The sequence below is a fragment of the Anolis sagrei genome, chromosome 6 (genome assembly GCF_037176765.1).
Source record: "Anolis sagrei isolate rAnoSag1 chromosome 6, rAnoSag1.mat, whole genome shotgun sequence".
Lineage (NCBI taxonomy): Eukaryota > Metazoa > Chordata > Lepidosauria > Squamata > Dactyloidae > Anolis > Anolis sagrei.
Window position 1 is genome coordinate 102,640,077 of NC_090026.1, and position 17,139 is coordinate 102,657,215.

General features: G+C 38.7%; 1 protein-coding gene across 1 annotated transcript; it reads left to right on the forward strand.

Annotated features, from left to right (window-relative positions):
* The first annotated feature begins 293 nt into the window (after positions 1–293).
* Positions 294–15,352, forward strand: LOC132779679 (protein lifeguard 1-like). Its single transcript, XM_067469514.1, has 9 exons — positions 294–645; positions 1,587–1,665; positions 3,737–3,790; positions 4,310–4,400; positions 7,773–7,810; positions 7,893–7,980; positions 11,850–11,939; positions 13,814–13,861; positions 15,077–15,352. Exons 1-9 carry the CDS (start codon positions 318–320, stop codon positions 15,224–15,226), a joined length of 966 nt encoding a protein of 321 aa, XP_067325615.1. The 5' UTR covers positions 294–317; the 3' UTR covers positions 15,227–15,352.
* The last annotated feature ends 1,787 nt before the right edge of the window (positions 15,353–17,139 follow it).

Sequence of the window (17,139 nt, forward strand, 5' to 3'; positions counted from 1 at the left end):
TTAAAGGGAGATTGCTTCCCTCTCCTTCCCCTTTACCATTACTTAGTTTTAAGGTTTTCTGGCTTTAAGGCTACAGTTTTCAAGCACCACTATAACAACCATACCTAACCTAGGTGCTTCCAGTTGTTTTGAACTATGAACCCCATAATCCCCTATATTGGGGTTGATATGAGTTCAAAAAAGGCTGTGAGAGCAAAGGCCTGTGAACTTGGAGGGATTATGTTCATGGTTGAGCTTGCGTTTGAGTTGTAATAATGACTGACCTGATACCTTTCTATGATTAATCTGAAGGCGTAACTGGAAAATACTTATCCAAGATGGAGGCTAGTCTGCCAATATGTTTTCTTGGAGATATAGTATACATCAGGTATCAACATCCTGGTGGGGATTCTCCAGAAGTCACAAGCTCAGTTAAGATCTTTGTGGAAGAAGATTTGTCATCTATTAGCAATCAGCAACATACTGGAGAAAAACCTCAGGAAGAACACACTTCAGTTCAGTTTCCAACAAGAGTAAGAGCAGCAAGATCTTCTCCATCCCATGGAAGACGGCCAAGAAGCACAAGATCAGCTCATCTAAGGCGCAGAAAGATGGTAACATTTGTAGATGATGAGGGACCATTTTCAGACAAAACTCTCCGAAGAGGTAATGGCAGGAATTTTTCTAACAAATTTTTGCAAAGTTTCAACAATTTACTACATTGTTAATTTGGGGTGAGTGGGGAATCTTGGGGTTTGCAATGTCTAGTTGTTACTTTTGCTATGAGGTAGCCCATTTGTTAATGGCTCTTTTACAAATTCTACAGTCTGATTAAGCAGTTGTTCCCAATCTGTGGTCCACGGACCACCAGTGGTCCGCAAGAACCAAAATATGGTCTGTGACCTCACTGTTACTACACCATTGCAACAAGAGTGACTGATCTCGCAAAACCCGAGGGCAAGCAGATGGCGACTACTGGATGGCATATGATCTATATCAGAAACTAGAGCTGATGTGGTCTATCCAATACACTTCTCTGAAACAGCACCCCAAGTAACCAAACCAAATCTAAAGTTGACCAAAAAATGATTCGTAACACTTTTGGTACTAATGTTGGAGAGTGGTCCTTGGTCAAAGTGGTCCCTGTTCAAGTGGCCCCTGGCCAAGTGGTGGTCCCTGGTAAAAAAAAAGATTGGGAACCACTGGATTAATGGCTAAAGATGGTAGGATTTGTAATTCAGAGTCCAAAAACTGCCAAATTGTGGCATGGGATTTCACAAGCCATTCAATTAAGATTTATTAAGAATAATCTAAATTTACCTTCTTTTCATTTATTCTTCAAACACCATGGCTTGTTAGTCTGGATTGGAACGGGTTAAGAAGTTACATTAAGTAAGTTACATTACAGAATTGAAGTGCAGCAATAAGTGTTTATAAAGATCACCAGATGAATTAGGGGTGGGTGATTCTGAATCAGAATCTCTGTAATTGTAATAGCTACCCAATAATTTCAAGTCCATTGTTGTTTTCTTTGTATCTTCCAAGTCCAAAACAAAAAAATAATAATTTGGGGAACAAATAGAGTGATATTTGTACTGCTCCTCTAGCTTTCCTCAGGAAAATATATCTCATGTTGACAATTCATCTGAGCTTCACTGTTGGTATAATCTGCATGTTCATCTACTGGTAAGTACATCTAAGTTTGATTTATTGGGGCAGTGCTTGAATGCTTCTCTAGTACTTTAATTCCAGAAGTAGAAGCAAAACCTGTGCCACTACATATAGATTTAGTAGCTCTGAGGTGATTTTTCAAAAGTAATACAATCATGGCAAATACTGAAAGTTGACAAATACTGGACCTAGGACCACTCTCCAATTTGTTTTTATTTTTACTGTCATTTCTCCATCATAGTCATCATGGCTTTTGAATTGTGCTACACATTTCTTATGAGATTGGCAGGAAAGAGAAGAGCCCAAAGAAGGGGGTGTGTGGTGCAGATCAATGCCTCAGGAGTACAAGGATTGGAAGGGAAAGCCTGTATCCCCCAGGCTTGTCTCTCTTCCCAGATCAATGACTTCTGTCTACTCAGGAGTAGCAGGATTCAAAGGGAAAGTCTATCCCCAAGGGATATTTTTGTAATTTAGTGGGAGGGAACCTCACTCACTCTTGTGATAGATTCGAAAATCAATGATTTCAGGAGAAAAGGCAAGAAAGAACAATGTATGATGGGCTCTGAGAAATTATACGATTTGATTTCTAATGCATCAGGATTTAGTAAGGTAAAGGTTTCATCTTGACATTAAGTCTAGTTGTTTCTGACTGGGGATAGTGCTCATCTACATTTCTAAGCCAAAGAGCTGGCATTGTCCATAGACACCATCAAGCTCATGTGGCCAGCATGGCTGAATGGAGCGCTGTTACCTTCCTGCTGGAGCGGTACCTATTGATTTACTCACATATGCATGTTTTGGAACTGCTAGGTTGTTAGAAGCTGGGGCTAACAGCTGGAGCTCATCCTGGTCCCTGGATTCAAACTGCCAACCTTTCGGTCAGCAAGTTCTGCAGCTAAGTGGTTTAACCTGCTGCGCTACCAGGGGCAACGGGACATAATTTCACTTATATATGACGCTCCCCACCCCATAGGATAACATCTTTAGTCACTCCAGGACCATGTCCAGTGCTTTAATTACTTTGGAAGAGTGACTGGCTGTTCCCCATTGGTGACATCTTTCCATTCTTGCTCGAGTAGACATGAGTTAACTAAACCTGAGAGAAGTGATAAGTGTGTATGTGTGTGTTTACCTCCTGCTTTTTGTGACAAATAGTTCAATGAGTAAAAGTCTTAATCCCAAATCACACAAGTCTTTTACCATAGTAGCACAGGAAGCCAGACCATTGGTCCAGCCTGCTTTCTATTTCCAACTTTGACATCAGCTCTGTAGCATTTCAGACAAGATCATTTCCTAGCCAGAGATTCCTTTAAACAACAAACAGAATAAACAAAGAAGACTAGAAACACTTTGTAGCAACCTGACTCATTGGCACTATTATCCAAAAGCCTTCCTAAAAGTTGAGACATCCAGTTAAAAACAATCCGACACACTTTCCTAAACTGACACAGTTCATTTATCAACAGGGTAATATATTAGAACAGTGCCATGTGGATCTGCCCTCCCCTAATAAGGATAAGAAGAATGAGGTCTGCCCATGAGATTCACAAATACTTAAGCCGTGATTCCTTTGGCTGCACAGGTACGAGTAAATGTTTAACTCAGACCTTGCTCCTAAATAGAATCAGGTACCACCGTATTAACTTGAACTCACCTGATTTCAGAAGCTATACAAAGTTGCACAGAGCTAGCTTAGCATAATAGTTTGAGCTTTGAATTATGACTCTGAAGACCAGGGTTCAAATCCTCACTAGGCCATGGAAACCCATTGGGTGACATTGGTCAAGTTGTGTTCTCTCAGCCTCAGAGAAAGGCAAAGACAACTGCAACCCTCCTGTGAATAATCTTACCAATAAACTCTCATGACATGATCACCTTAGGGTTGCCATAAGTTGGAAACTCTTGGAGGCACATAGCAACAAGTAGGGCCAGGGCTAGTTAATGCTTGAACATAAGACCAGTAGGGAATGTTGTGGTGTATCATCAGAACTCAAGAGCTAGGACAGATAGAAAAAAAATTAAATAGTACTCATCTCTCTAAATTAGAGATTTTTCTGCCTTTCCCACTTCTCTTTTTCCCTCCTAGGAAATACCTTACAATATGGGTACGTAGGCGGCCATGGTTTTGTTATGCCCTCTTGTAAGTATCAGTTATCAGTTAAATCAGTAATTTTCCTTACCATTTCATATTATACTAACATATATTATCAATATATAATAAGAAAAGTATTTCTAATACTGTGAAAGAAAATTGCACATTTGATATTAGACAAGTAACTATAGCTAACATATATTCAACACAATCATTCAGTGTTTAATTTGTCAGTTCAATAGTTAACAGCATTTCTGATATTTTATCCTATGATTGTTCTAAGAATGGTATAATTAATATATTAAATGAATATATCAGGTCCAGTTGTGATTTTTAAATAAGATGTTAGCTGTCTTTTTGATACATGAAATCAGTACAGGCCAGGATGAAACAGGATGTCTCCAAGTATATTATAGTACTTTTCCAATCATTACATTTTCTTTCTGGTTGATAGTTGCACCACATATGAAAGTAAACCACACATTTTGTCAACACTTCTAACAACTTAGGTTGTAATTATTGCTTTCCCCCTCTTCCCCCCCCCCTTTTTTTCTTTTTCTTTTTTAGACCAGCAATCTTGATACTGGCTATTGCTTTAGCCTGTTGTGATCAGGCCCGCAGAAGATTCCCACTTAATATAATTTTGTTATCAATGTTTGTAAGTATTCGTTCAAAATAATGTTCAGGTTAGGAAAGCTAATTTTACTAATCACTGTTATAAGTACTCAACTTCATATGCAGCAGAGATATATTAATTGTCTAGCTGTTTTCCCTCTAAGAAGTGCCTCAAGTCTGGAAATAAATTGGATCTTTCTGCCCAAATTTCTGCCAAATGTCAAGTTGAAATGAGCACTGTGAACATCCATCAGTACTGTATGTTCTGTAGTATGGGAAAGTATTGTAGATTATGAAAGTGAAGGCTACCAACTTACTTCTCTCAGTGAAGTAATTTATTTCAAGTCTGGAAATAAATTGGACCTTTCTGCCAAATTTCTGCCAAATGTCAAGTTGAAATGAGCATTGTGAACATCCATCAGTACTGTATGTTCTGTAGTATGGGAAAGTATTGTAGATTATGAAAGTGAAGACTACCAACTTACTTCTCTCAGTGTTATATGTTCTGTAGGGTCGTTTATGACAATTTTCATATTGTGATTAATTCGGACCATGGATAAGAGAATCCATGCCTAGTGAGCGTATGCTAAACCAGATAGGCCAGGACAAACCAACTCATCAAGTTGAAGACAAGCCACAGAGGTTTATTATGATTTGGCCAAAAAGGATGCAAGTACAGAAGATTGCTACAAATGTACAAGCATAAGAATACAGAAAAATACAAGACATTCAATATACAGCTATTCAGACTTCCCACTCCCTCCCCTGATTGGCCGGAAAAGAGACTCGCTAGGATCTATGCTGGGATTGGCTGGGATGGAGAATGAAGGACCAGTCAGCTGCAGAGATGCCCCCTGGGAAGGCAAGGTCCAGGAAAAACAAATGGTAAAAATATGTTGATGAGCTTCTGGTGAGCTGAAGTGCCTAGTTCTGTGCCAAACAAAGATAAGAGCTTCAGAAAGCAAAGATGCAGGGCTCCTGAAACAAAAGGTGATGATCTTGGGGAATCAAAGGCTTGGGTGTTAATGAAGAGGTTTAACACATGCCCATAGTCTAAGCCTCTGTTTCTACAGGTAGCAATCTCTGAGCTTCAAGTGAACCATGTAGCTAGACAAACAGGTTTGGGTTTATCTGGGCTGACAGCAAAGTCACCCGTCTCTGCATATACATAAGCAATAGGCTTGATTATCTCAGCTTGGGAAATAACCAGAGGGATTTGCCCATCCTTCCTGCTCAGGAAATCTCTCCGCAGGGTTACAAAAAGGTGAATGTCTGTAGGCCACATATTGCTACATTTTATAATGAAGTTTATACAATATATATACTAATATATATATATTGTTGTTCATTCGTTCAGTCGTCTCCGACTCTTCGTGACCTCATGGACCAGCCTACGCCAGAGCTCCCTGTCGGCCGTTACCACCCCCAGCTCCCTCAAGGTCAGTCCAGTCACTTCAAGGATGCCATCCATCCATCTTGCCCTTGGTCGGCCCCTCTTCCTTTTGCCTTCCACTTTCCCCAGCATAATTGTCTTCTCTAGGCTTTCCTGTCTCCTCATGATGTGGCCAAAGTACTTCAACTTTGTCTCTAGTATCTTTCCCTCCAGTGAGCAGTCGGGCTTTATTTCCTGGAGGATGGACTGGTTGGATCTTCTCGCAGTCCAAGGCACTCTCAGCACTTTCCTCCAGCACCACAGCTCAAAAGCATCGATCTTCCTTCGCTCAGCCTTCCCTAAGGTCCAGCTCTCACATCCGTAGGTGACTACAGGGAATACCATGGCTTTGACTAGGCGGATCTTTGTTGCCAGTCTGATGTCTCTACTCTTTACTATTTTATCGAGACTGGACATTGCTCTCCTCCCAAGAAGTAAGCGTCTTCTGATTTCCTGGCCACAGTCTGCATCTGCAGTAATCTTTGCACCTAGAAATACAAAGTCTGTCACGGCCTCCACGGTTTCTCCCTCTATTTTCCAGTTGTCAATCATTCTTGTTGCCATAATCTTGGTTTTTTTGACGTTTAGCTGCAACCCAGCTTTTGCGCTTTCTTCTTTCCCCTTGATTAGAAGGCTCCTCAGCTCCTCCTCGCTTTCGGCCATCAGAGTGGTGTCATCTGCATATCTGAGGTTGTTAATGTTTCTTCCAGCAATTTTCACCCCAGCTTTGCATTCATCAAGCCCCACACATCGCATGATGTGTTCTGCATACAAGTTAAAAAGGTTGGGTGAGAGGATGCAGCCTTGCCGTACGCCTTTCCCAATCTTGAACCAGTCTGTTGTTCCGTGGTCAGTTCTTACTGTTGCTTCTTGGTCCTTGTACAGATTCCTCAGGAGAGAGACAAGGTGGCTTGGTATGCCCATCCCACCAAGAACTTGCCACAATTTATTATGATCCACACAGTCAAAGGCTTTAGAATAGTCAATGAAGCAGAAGTAGATGTTTTTCTGAAACTCCCTGCTTTTCTCCATTATCCAGCGGATATTGGCAATTTGGTCTCTCGTTCCTCTACCTTTTCTAAACCCAGCTTGAACATCTGGCAACTCTCGCTCCATGTATTGCTGGAGTCTTCCTTGCAGGATCTTGAGCATTACCTTACTGGCATGAGAAATAAGGGCCACTGTACGGAAGTTTGAGCAGTCTTTCGCATTTCCCTTTTTTGGTATGGGGATATAAGTTGATTTTTTCCAGTCTGATGGCTGGAATATATATGAAATAGATACAGTCCATGGAAAGATACAAGTTTTATATATAAAGTCATGAAGAATAAATGCAATTTATTAAAAGTTTAGAATTTAGAGGTTTCTGGCGGTCTTGATCTTCTGATGCTTTGAACTATCACAAATCTGGAAAGGGTATTTTAAAAAAAGGAAAATCATATATTTATTTCAGATCTGTTGGTAAACTATAAATCTTTGGGGGGGGGAGGGTGGTCTGTGGTTCTTTCAGAATGTCCTTTTCTCCACACTCTGCTGTCCTTATAGGAAGTAAATTGCCTTTAAATAAATTGAAATCCATTCACTTTTTTTTCCTTTTCTTTTACAAAACAATCACTTTCTGGACTAGAATAGGCTCATGCAGTCCATTAGTGCAGTTTGGTTAGCTGTAATTATTGTATGAAACAAAGTGTTTTGTGAATGGCCTGATGGAGAATTTAATCTCCAGCTAGAAACTATTTAGAATCTTGAAAAAATTGTGTTGGCAGAACTCTCATTGATAACTTAAATTTGTTGTTTGGAAAATAGTAAAATAATAGAGATTCAGTACACTAAAGAGTGCTGTCAGAGTTCCTTCTAGGTTGGAAGATATACTTCCTCTTTCAGGAATAAGTGCCAAAAGAGCCTTCTACAACATACTGATAAGAATCCACAAGTAAGACTTTAATGTTTCCAATTTGTAATTCATTCTGTTTTTACTTTTAGACAGTTCTTGAAGGTACCTTACTTGGATCAATTGCTGCGTAAGTTCTTAATAAATGATTTGTTTGACTGCACTGTTATAATTACGTGTCACAGAAACATTTATCTATCCTTGGGTTTTAGTTTCTTTGATGCAGAAGCAGTGATGTGGGCTGTCGGTGCCACTGCAGTGATCATGTTTGGATTTTCTATTTTTGCATTTCAGTCAAAGGTAAGCAGTCTGGGGTTAAATGTCTTGTATAAACATTTGAGATATCAATGGTTACAATATCACACTTGCATTTTAAAGCAGAGCTGCTAGCTTTATTGCCTACTTTACTTCTGCAGAATTCTGGGAAATGTAGTTTAGAGTGGGACCTTTGGAATTCTCAGCCAGAGAAGTCTGCAGCTTTCCTAATCTACATTTCCCAGAATTCTGCAGGAGCAAAGTGGGCGATAGCAAAGCGGACACTTCCACTTTAGAATGCTAATGTGATATTGTTACTGTTAGATATACTCAGTCTCCTAAATAGAGGTAGTGTAATGTAGTGGTTTGAGTATATTTATAACATTTACTGCAGATTCTCATCCAAACCTGATCTGGATAACAATTAGAGATGGTAATTGGAGGTGGGGCATGGCTTTAAGGCCTCTTCAACCTGTGGCCCTCCATGTATTTTGGACTTCAGCTCCCAGAATTCCTAACCATGAAATAAGCAGGCTAGGGCTTCTGATAGTTGGAGGCACAAATACCTGAAGGCCTACAGCAGTGATTCTCAAAGTGGGTGCTACCGCCCCCTGGTGGGCACTGCAGCGATCCAGGGGGGCGGTGATGGCCACAGGTGCATTTGGGGGCGATGAATAACTGTAAGGGGGCAGTGAAAGCATAAAAGAAAGAAGATTTAGAAAAATTGATTTATGTATTCCACTCATAACACTTAATTTTTCTTTGAACAACATACTGGACGTTGGCTCGATTCCTGCATACTCCCTCATTTGCATTGAGGTATGTGCAATTGCGCACTGCTACTGTTTACGTGGTGCCACTAAATTGCCATTCCAAAACACGTGAGCACTACGAGCATTGCTGTGGGCAACTGCCACTCATGCAATTGGTCGATCGCAAGGCCAAAGCCTGGAACAGCAGTGGTAGTACTACCAGCAGATTTTGGAGCACGCTATGAATCAGGAGATTTCCCATAATTATTACGGGAAAATTACGGCATAATAAAACTCTAAGTTAGATTGTTGTGATTGTGACAAGTTAAAGTTAACTAACAAATAGTGCTACTATAATTGGTGAGTATTATTTATTTATTTTGTAATAATTATATGCACTTTATAGTTAATACTATGTTTATTTATTTCATTAGTATTTATTTTAGTTTTTTTACAAAAATATTTCAAAAAATTACAAAATAATTAAAAATACCTCCATAAAATTTTTATTTTTTCTACAGATAATAATGGCTCAACCAAAGAAAAAATCTAGACAATATAATATCAAATATTTGAAATATGGCTTTATTGAGTCGCCTGTAAACAATACATTACCAATGTGCCTGATTTGCCAGAATGTTTTATCAAACAAAGCTATGAAGCCTTCCAGACTACAAGAATATTTGACTAAAATTCATGCTGATAAAAAAAAGATAAGGATTTATCTTATTTTCGAACACTAAAAGCAAAATGTATCAAACAACCGACACTGGCAAAACTCTTTTCAACTGCAACCACACAAGATGGCGATGGCTTGCTTGCTTCTTACAATATTTCATTAATGATTGCCAAATCAGGAAAACCCCATACTATTGGCGAAGAACTAATTATACTGGCTATAAGTGAAGTAATACATACTGTGCTACACAAGCCAGCATCTGATATTATCAAGAAAATTTCATTGAGCAATAATACAATGCAAAGAAGAATTGATGAAATGGCTCAAGATGTTGAAGATTCATTGTGTGGCTATTTAAAACCATCTCGGTTTTCTATTCAACTTGATGAGTCAACTTTGTTAGGAAATGAAGCTTTACTTTTAGCATACGTGCGGTTCACAAAGGAACAAAATTGCCAAGAATTATTATTTGCTAAATATTTGCAAACTGATGCTAAAGGAGAATTAATATTTCATGCACTGGATGAGTCTTTTAAAGAAAAAGAAATACCTCTAAGTAACATCTTATCAGTAGCCACAGATGGTGCTCCAGTGATGCTAGGACGCTACAGGGGTTTCCTTGCATATTTAAAAAAGCAGGTGGCGAATGCATTCACAGTACACTGTATCCTTCGTCGTCAACATCTAGTTGCCAAAAATTTAAATGCATGCCTACATAATTCATTACAATATGTAATTAAATTTATCAACACAATCAGAAGCAAACCATTGAATGACAGATTATTTAAACAGCTTTGTATTGAAAAGGATGAAGAACTTAATCGTTTGCTGCTTCATACATAAGTTCATTGGTTGTCAAAGGGTGTCAAAGGTTTTATAAGCTGTTTAACTCAGTGCTGGAGTTCTTGAAAAATAAAAATGGTGCTTTACAATCCAATTTAATTCAATCCAAAGTTACATCGCTTACTTGACCGACTTGTTTCAAAAATTTAATGAAAGCAATCTTCAGCTTCAAGGTGATGAACTGAATTTAATAAAAACAAAATCTATTATTTCTGCATTTGTGATAAAACTTCTTCTGTACAAATGAAATTTTGGACGAGGGGAATTAAGCCAGTTCCCAAATCTATCAGGAGCAGAAAAAAAGATGAACACATACTTTGTTATTGTGAGCATTTGGATGCTCTCCATTCAGATTTTAATCAACAATTTGATGATATTTTGAAAATGAACATACCTGATTGGATTTTGGATCCCTTTTCAAGTGCAAACACTGAAGAATCTTCACAGTTACAAGAAGAACTGATGGAAGTAACTACAAATGATGAATTGAAATTTAAATTCAAAAGCGGCTACCAACAATTCTGGCTGCAAAAGGAGATCCCTACGGCTTATCCTGAATTATGGGCTGTAATTCAAAAGTTCTTTATTGCATTTCCTTCATCATATTTAGTGGAACGTGGATTCAGTGCGGTAACCAATTTATTAACAATAAAAGAAAACTATTGCAAATAGTCAATCACGGTGATTTAAGATTGTTGTTGTTCATTCGTTCAGTCGTCTCCGACTCTTCGTGACCTCATGGACCAGCCTACGCCAGAGCTCCCTGTCGGCCGTTACCACCCCCAGCTCCCTCAAGGTCAGTCCAGTCACTTCAAGGATGCCATCCATCCATCTTGCCCTTGGTCGGCCCCTCTTAAGATTACTGCAGACAAAAATAGAGCCGAGGATTACTAAATTGGTAGCAGCATACCAGGTTCATCCTTCTCATTAAGATGATTTTGAATTTTAACTTTTTTTGTATTACCTTTCTATTCTGAGTTTAATAAATAGTTTCATAATTTCAAACTTCAATGTTTCTAATTTACACCTTTCTTTACTATATTTTACGAAAAAGGTAGAAACATTAATACATATATCTTTCTGTTTAATTGCTATTAAACTTTAAAAAAATAATTTCCAGGGGGCACTGAGTAATATTTTTTCTGGTAAGGGGGCGGTAGGCCAAATAAGTTTGGGAACCACTGGCCTACAGGTTGAAGAGTCGTGGTCTAACTAGTGGGATTGGAAAATTGGAAGAATTCAGGCCAGACCATAGCATAGTAACAACATAGTCTTAATAGATTTAACAGTGTCATACTTGCACTGAACAACAATGCAGGTGTTATCTCAGGTTTGCATTTTAGGCCAAGCATGCAGTCTGTCTAATCTCCATCCATATATTGTCACAGTTTGAAAATATTCTTTGAAAGTATTTAGTTGGGTGGCAGAGGAGAGTGCGTTTATAAACAACATTGCTTTGGAAACAAACTTGTCAGGGAATATATTGTGTGTGTGTCTTTCAGGTGGTGAAACAAAAGAGGAGATGTCTTGGTGTATTGTGGGATGGTGGAGGTCTTTCCCTTCCATGGATCTGTAATATTTTGATACTGTTATTCTTATAAATAGGAGATTTTGATTTCAGTCTTTTTTTTTCTTTTTAGTGGGACCTTACCATTACATCTGGAGTCTTGTTCATTTTGGGTTTTGTATTAGCCATTTTTGGAGTTCTTGCTGCCATCCTGCAATCAATGGTAAGTTAAGACCATTTATCTTTGACTGGAGGAGATGATTAGTTTGTATTTAAGTACCTCCACTCTCTCCAAGTTTGTTTCATTTTGCTTTTTCCAGATTGGCTCCACTCTTACTTAAGTTTCAGAAAAAGTCTAAGGCATTCCTGCTTGTGTTGTTTTCCTTCACCTCCCAAATTACCTTGTGTAGATTGTAGCTACCATGACAATGTCCAGGAGAAGATGAGAGGCCCTCCCTATATCCCAACTGCCAGTACCCTGTCCACAGAAGGAGGGCCCTTCCACCCAGTCCTATATCCTAAAATATCAAGGCAGAAAATCCCACAATATCTGCTTTGAACTGGGTAATCTGAGTCCACACTCAGATAATGTGGGATTTTCTGCCATGATATTCTGGATAATAGGGCTGTGTGGAAGGCCTCGGAAGGGAAACTGCAGTATCTACTGGATTTAATCCCCAGTAGCCATTTTCTTATTCAAATTGTAAACCTGAGGGTTGGCAATTGTCAAATTAACAATTTGTAAGCCACTCAAAGCCTTTGTGACTGAAGAATGGCATAGAAATTCTATGAATTAATTAATGAACCATAAGATATAGTTGTTACAACCAATTTAAGTGACTTTGAAACAAGGATTGACAGATTAAATTTTAATGTGGCTGTTAGTTTTGATATCAATATTCTATTTGTGGGATCACCAGCTGAGGAAACAGATCCCTCCTTTCAGCCTGATCTGCAAAAGCAAGGCTGACCCAAAGCTGCAGATAAGTTTCCGGTCCAAATTCAAAGTGCAGGTTATTACCTATAAAGCCCTAAACAGTTCAGGCCCTGCCTATCTTGGTGACCGCATCCCCCCCCCCTCAATGAACCTGCTTGAGTGTTAAAATATACTGGGGAGCCCTCCTCATGGTCCCACCACTGTCACAATTGCTGGAGAGGGCCCTCTCGGTGGTGGCCCTTGTTCCCTAGCTACATTTGCACTACCCCATTACCTTGTCTGGGAATGGTCATGTTTTACAGCAGTTGTTACCATACGTTATTAGGCGTCGTTCTGAGTTTTAAATTGTTGTTTTATATGCTGTTGGTTTTACTTTTTTGTATTGTACTGTGTTCATTTTATGCATTGTTTTAGGTACTTTGTGTCATATACAACAACCACAAAACTTTATTATGGTCCATGGACCCACAGCTGTTAAATAAATAACATACAGGAGTTTGCAGATCCCTTTGTGTCATATGTAAGCCACCCCGAGTCCCTTCGGAGAGATGGAGGTGGGGTACAAAAATAAAGTTGTTTAATAACATTATTGTTGTTGTTATAAAAAGAGCTGTGTCTGTTCACTGCAGACACAAGAGAAAGACTGTGTATAGAGAAATGACTCTTTGTTCTAGCTAGGAAGAGTCTTTCTTCCAAGGAAACAGTCTCTTTATAGAGGACAGAAAAGAGAGATGATCAATATGATAGGAGAAATGAGAGTATTGGTATATTATACTTCCAGAACAGAACCCAACAGGACCCAACGCAGTTATAATCAAGGTTTTGTGTACTGTAAGAAAATAGATTTGTGTTTGAAACCATATAGAGCAGAACTTTCCAGACATTTAATGTGCACCTATTTCATGCATCAACACCTTATAAGAGATACAAAGACATAAATTGTATATACATACATAAACTAAATATATGGGGACACAATATATCTGACAAAAGCCATTCATTTATATTTTTTAAAATATATGATTTGTAACATAGTAACATACATTTCCAAGTTTTTCTGTAATTTCCAAGTTTTTCTGTTGAATACATGAATATTGATAAGTTTTGTGGCATTTTAGTTTTATTTTGCTTGCTACTAATTGTAAACTCCTTATTTCTAGTGGCTACGAATAATATATGGTGCCTTTGGATCACTACTTTTTAGCGTAGTAAGTTTTCATCATAAAAAACTTGTGGCTGAATCTGTTGAGATGCTTTCTGTTTCTGCATGAGAAATAAAAATATGCTTTTTTATCCACAGGCAATGTGATAAGAAATAGTGGCTATGCATGATTGTGTTTGTCCTGTTGATAAAATTGAGTAATGGTATTAACTGATATACAGGATGTATTTTCATTAACTGGACCAAGTTTGACACAAATATCCAATACGCCCAACTTTGAATACTGATGGGGTTGGGGGGATTACTTTTGTCATTTGGGAGTTGTAGCTGCTGGGATTTATAGGTAACCTACAACCAAAGAGCATTCTGAACTCCACCAATGATGGAATTGAATCAAAGTTGGCACACAGAACTCCCATGACCAACAGAAAATACTGGAAAGGTTTGGTGGGCATTCACCTTGAGTTTTGGAGTTATAGTTCACCGACATCCAGAGAGCACTGTGGACTCAAACCATGATGGATCTGCACCAAACTTGGCACGAATGCTCGATATGCCCAAATGTGAACACCGGTGGAGTTTGGGGAAAATAGACCTTGACATTTGGGAGTTGTAGTTGCTAGGATTTAAAGTTCACCTACAATCAAAGAGCATTCTGAACTCCAGCAACGATAGAATTGGGCCAAACTTCCCACACAGAACCCCCATGACCAACAGAAAATACTGGAGGGATTTGGGATGAATTGACAGTGATTTAGGGGAGATGTAATTCACCTACATCCAGAGAGCAATGTGAACCCAAACGACTATGCCAAAGGGATTCCTAAGACCATCAGAAATATGTTTTCTGTTTATCTTTAGCGACCCCTCTGAAACCCCTCATGACCCTCCCCAGGCATCCCGACCCCCAGGTTGAGAAACACTGCTTTAATTGAAACCAGGGTTTCTTAACCAGAGTTCCTTGGAACCTTGGCGATTCATATTAAGACCATGATTGGGAGAAAAAGCTTGAGGTTTTTGAGCCATAAATATGTATTTTTATGCAGGAGTTTCCTGAGACTTGAAAATTATTTGATAGGCCTCTCTGGGAATAAAAAAGATCAAGAAAAAAAGGTTCTAGATAATATAAAAAAACACTCTATAAGGAAAAATGATGAAGATGTTGAGAAACAAGACGGACTGTTTGTGCAAAATAATTGCTTTCAAAATAAATAACTTGTTTAATAAAAAATAACACATAGTACTTCTTTTTTTGTTAAAGTATCTGTTGGTGGATACACAACTAATGCTGGGAAAGAAGCACCACTACCGCCTGGAGCCTAATGACTACATTTTTGCGGTACTGAACGTCTACATCGACATTATCAATACGTGTTTGTTTGTACTGAAATTTGTTGGTTTTTTGAAGTGAAAAGTATGTTGACCCAATAAAAAGGATTGCTATAGATGTTGCATGAACAAAAATGAGAAATTAACTTCTAGGGAAACAAAATAAACCATTATAACATGAGAAATTGGCTAGTTACAAAAACACTACGGTGAGATGATATTATGCACCCTGCAATGTACCTTTATTTCTATTTCTAATGTATTATATTCAGATAAAACATTTATTTTTGATAATTTGTGTTGATGCCTGTGTATTTGTCAAATTTGACTAGCATCTCAATGACGTGTGTCTAATTTATCAGGGTTGACCAGAAAGAGCTAAATATTATCTGTATAAAGACTACTTTATTCCTTAGTGTATTGATTACAGAGCCTTTTATTTCAGGATTTTCTCTGATGCAACTCACCAGAGGCTAAAGCACTGTTGCAAACAATAATGGTGATGGAGGGCATCCATAGTAAGTGCTTCGATGTAGAGCAGGCCTGTGCAACCTGTGGTCTTCTGGGTCTTTTAGATTTCAGCTCCCAGAATTCCTGTTCATTGGACAAACTGGTTAGGGTTTCTGGGTGTTGGAGCCCTAAACACCTGGGGGGCCACAGGTTGGGTAGGCCTGGTGCCGATGAATAATAGATATTTTTCAAGAGCAGAGACATCTAGATCTTAACTTCTTTTTAAGTTACTGTTTGGACCAAATGTGTCAAACTCAAGGCCTGTGGGCTAAATCCGGCCTGTCATGTCATTTTGCGTGGCCTTCCAGATGCTGGACTGCATCTCCTGTATTCCTAATCATTAGATATCACTAGAGCTGATCGAAGTTGTGATACAGTAACATCTGGAAGGCTGCAGTTTGTTCTGCGTGGTCAGGGTAGTGAGGTTTGCATTTAGATATAAGGTTTCTGGATATGATGCCTGACTTAAAAATGTACTTTAACTTTTCCCCACCTCAGAGCCACAAGTACTGTTGGACTGCAATTCCCATTATCCCCAGACTTCATGGTGGATAATCAAAAGTGATGGGAGTAGTCATTCAATAACATCTGCAGAGTCAAACTAAATAAAACTAGAGAGCACTGACCCCTACATAAAAAAATTCTAACTGGCCCTCTGTATCCACTGATTCTCCATCCATGGATTCAACACCCCTTTGAAGGCAAACATGAGATTGATGTGGCCCTCAATGAAAATGAGTTTGAGACTCCTGGTTTAGAGGGTTTTAAAATTCTGTGATTATGAGTATGTGGAAGAGTGGCAATTTCTGGCTTATGTTCAAGTTTTCAAACTAGCACACCACTGTATTAAATCTTCACACATTGGTACATTATAAATAGAAACTGGACATTGTCCGCGTGAACTTCTGCTCTGTGGAACATATAACAACAGTTCAGCTTTGATAGCACTGACGCTCAGAATGGGTCACCAACCAAAGCACTTGCTGAGGAACTGCGGGGTTCACTTCATACTTTCAAATGCTGATGCCTTTACTTTTCTTACTTTTCTCATGGACATAAACATAAATCAATATGTTTTCTTATCGCAACCACCAGGTTAGAAATGGCAAAAAAACAAACAAACAAACAAAAAAAACAAACAGAGGCAAACAGGAATTGTTCTCCCCCCACACTATCTTAGTTACTTGGAAGGTGAGCTGGTTGCACAGGGAACAGATCAGAGATTAGTTGAATCAAACAAGAATTTATTAACTGACAAGAATTTTAAATGCTTTCTCCTCCTGAGTCTCACTACACAGTCTTTATGGGGAGAGATAAAGTCTTTGGGAGATAGACACAGTTCTGGCCGAACTGAGGCTCTTGAATCTTTATTTCTTCTTATTGTCTCTTTCTTGTATGTTGTTCATCCTTCTCTAAGGCGGGCTCAATATTGAACTCTGACTGGACTTGAATACATCTCATACGGCTCCGACTGGACATGCTGTT

Bases quoted from the DNA above. Each gene is read 5' to 3' on its own strand.
- LOC132779679 (XM_067469514.1), top strand. From the start codon at position 318: ATGGAGGCTAGTCTGCCAATATGTTTTCTTGGAGATATAGTATACATC. The intron at 7,981-11,849 runs GTAAGCAGTCTG...TTTTCTTTTTAG, and splicing joins TTTTTGCATTTCAGTCAAAG to TGGGACCTTACCATTACATC. The intron at 13,862-15,076 runs GTAAGTTTTCAT...TTTTTGTTAAAG, and splicing joins GATCACTACTTTTTAGCGTA to TATCTGTTGGTGGATACACA.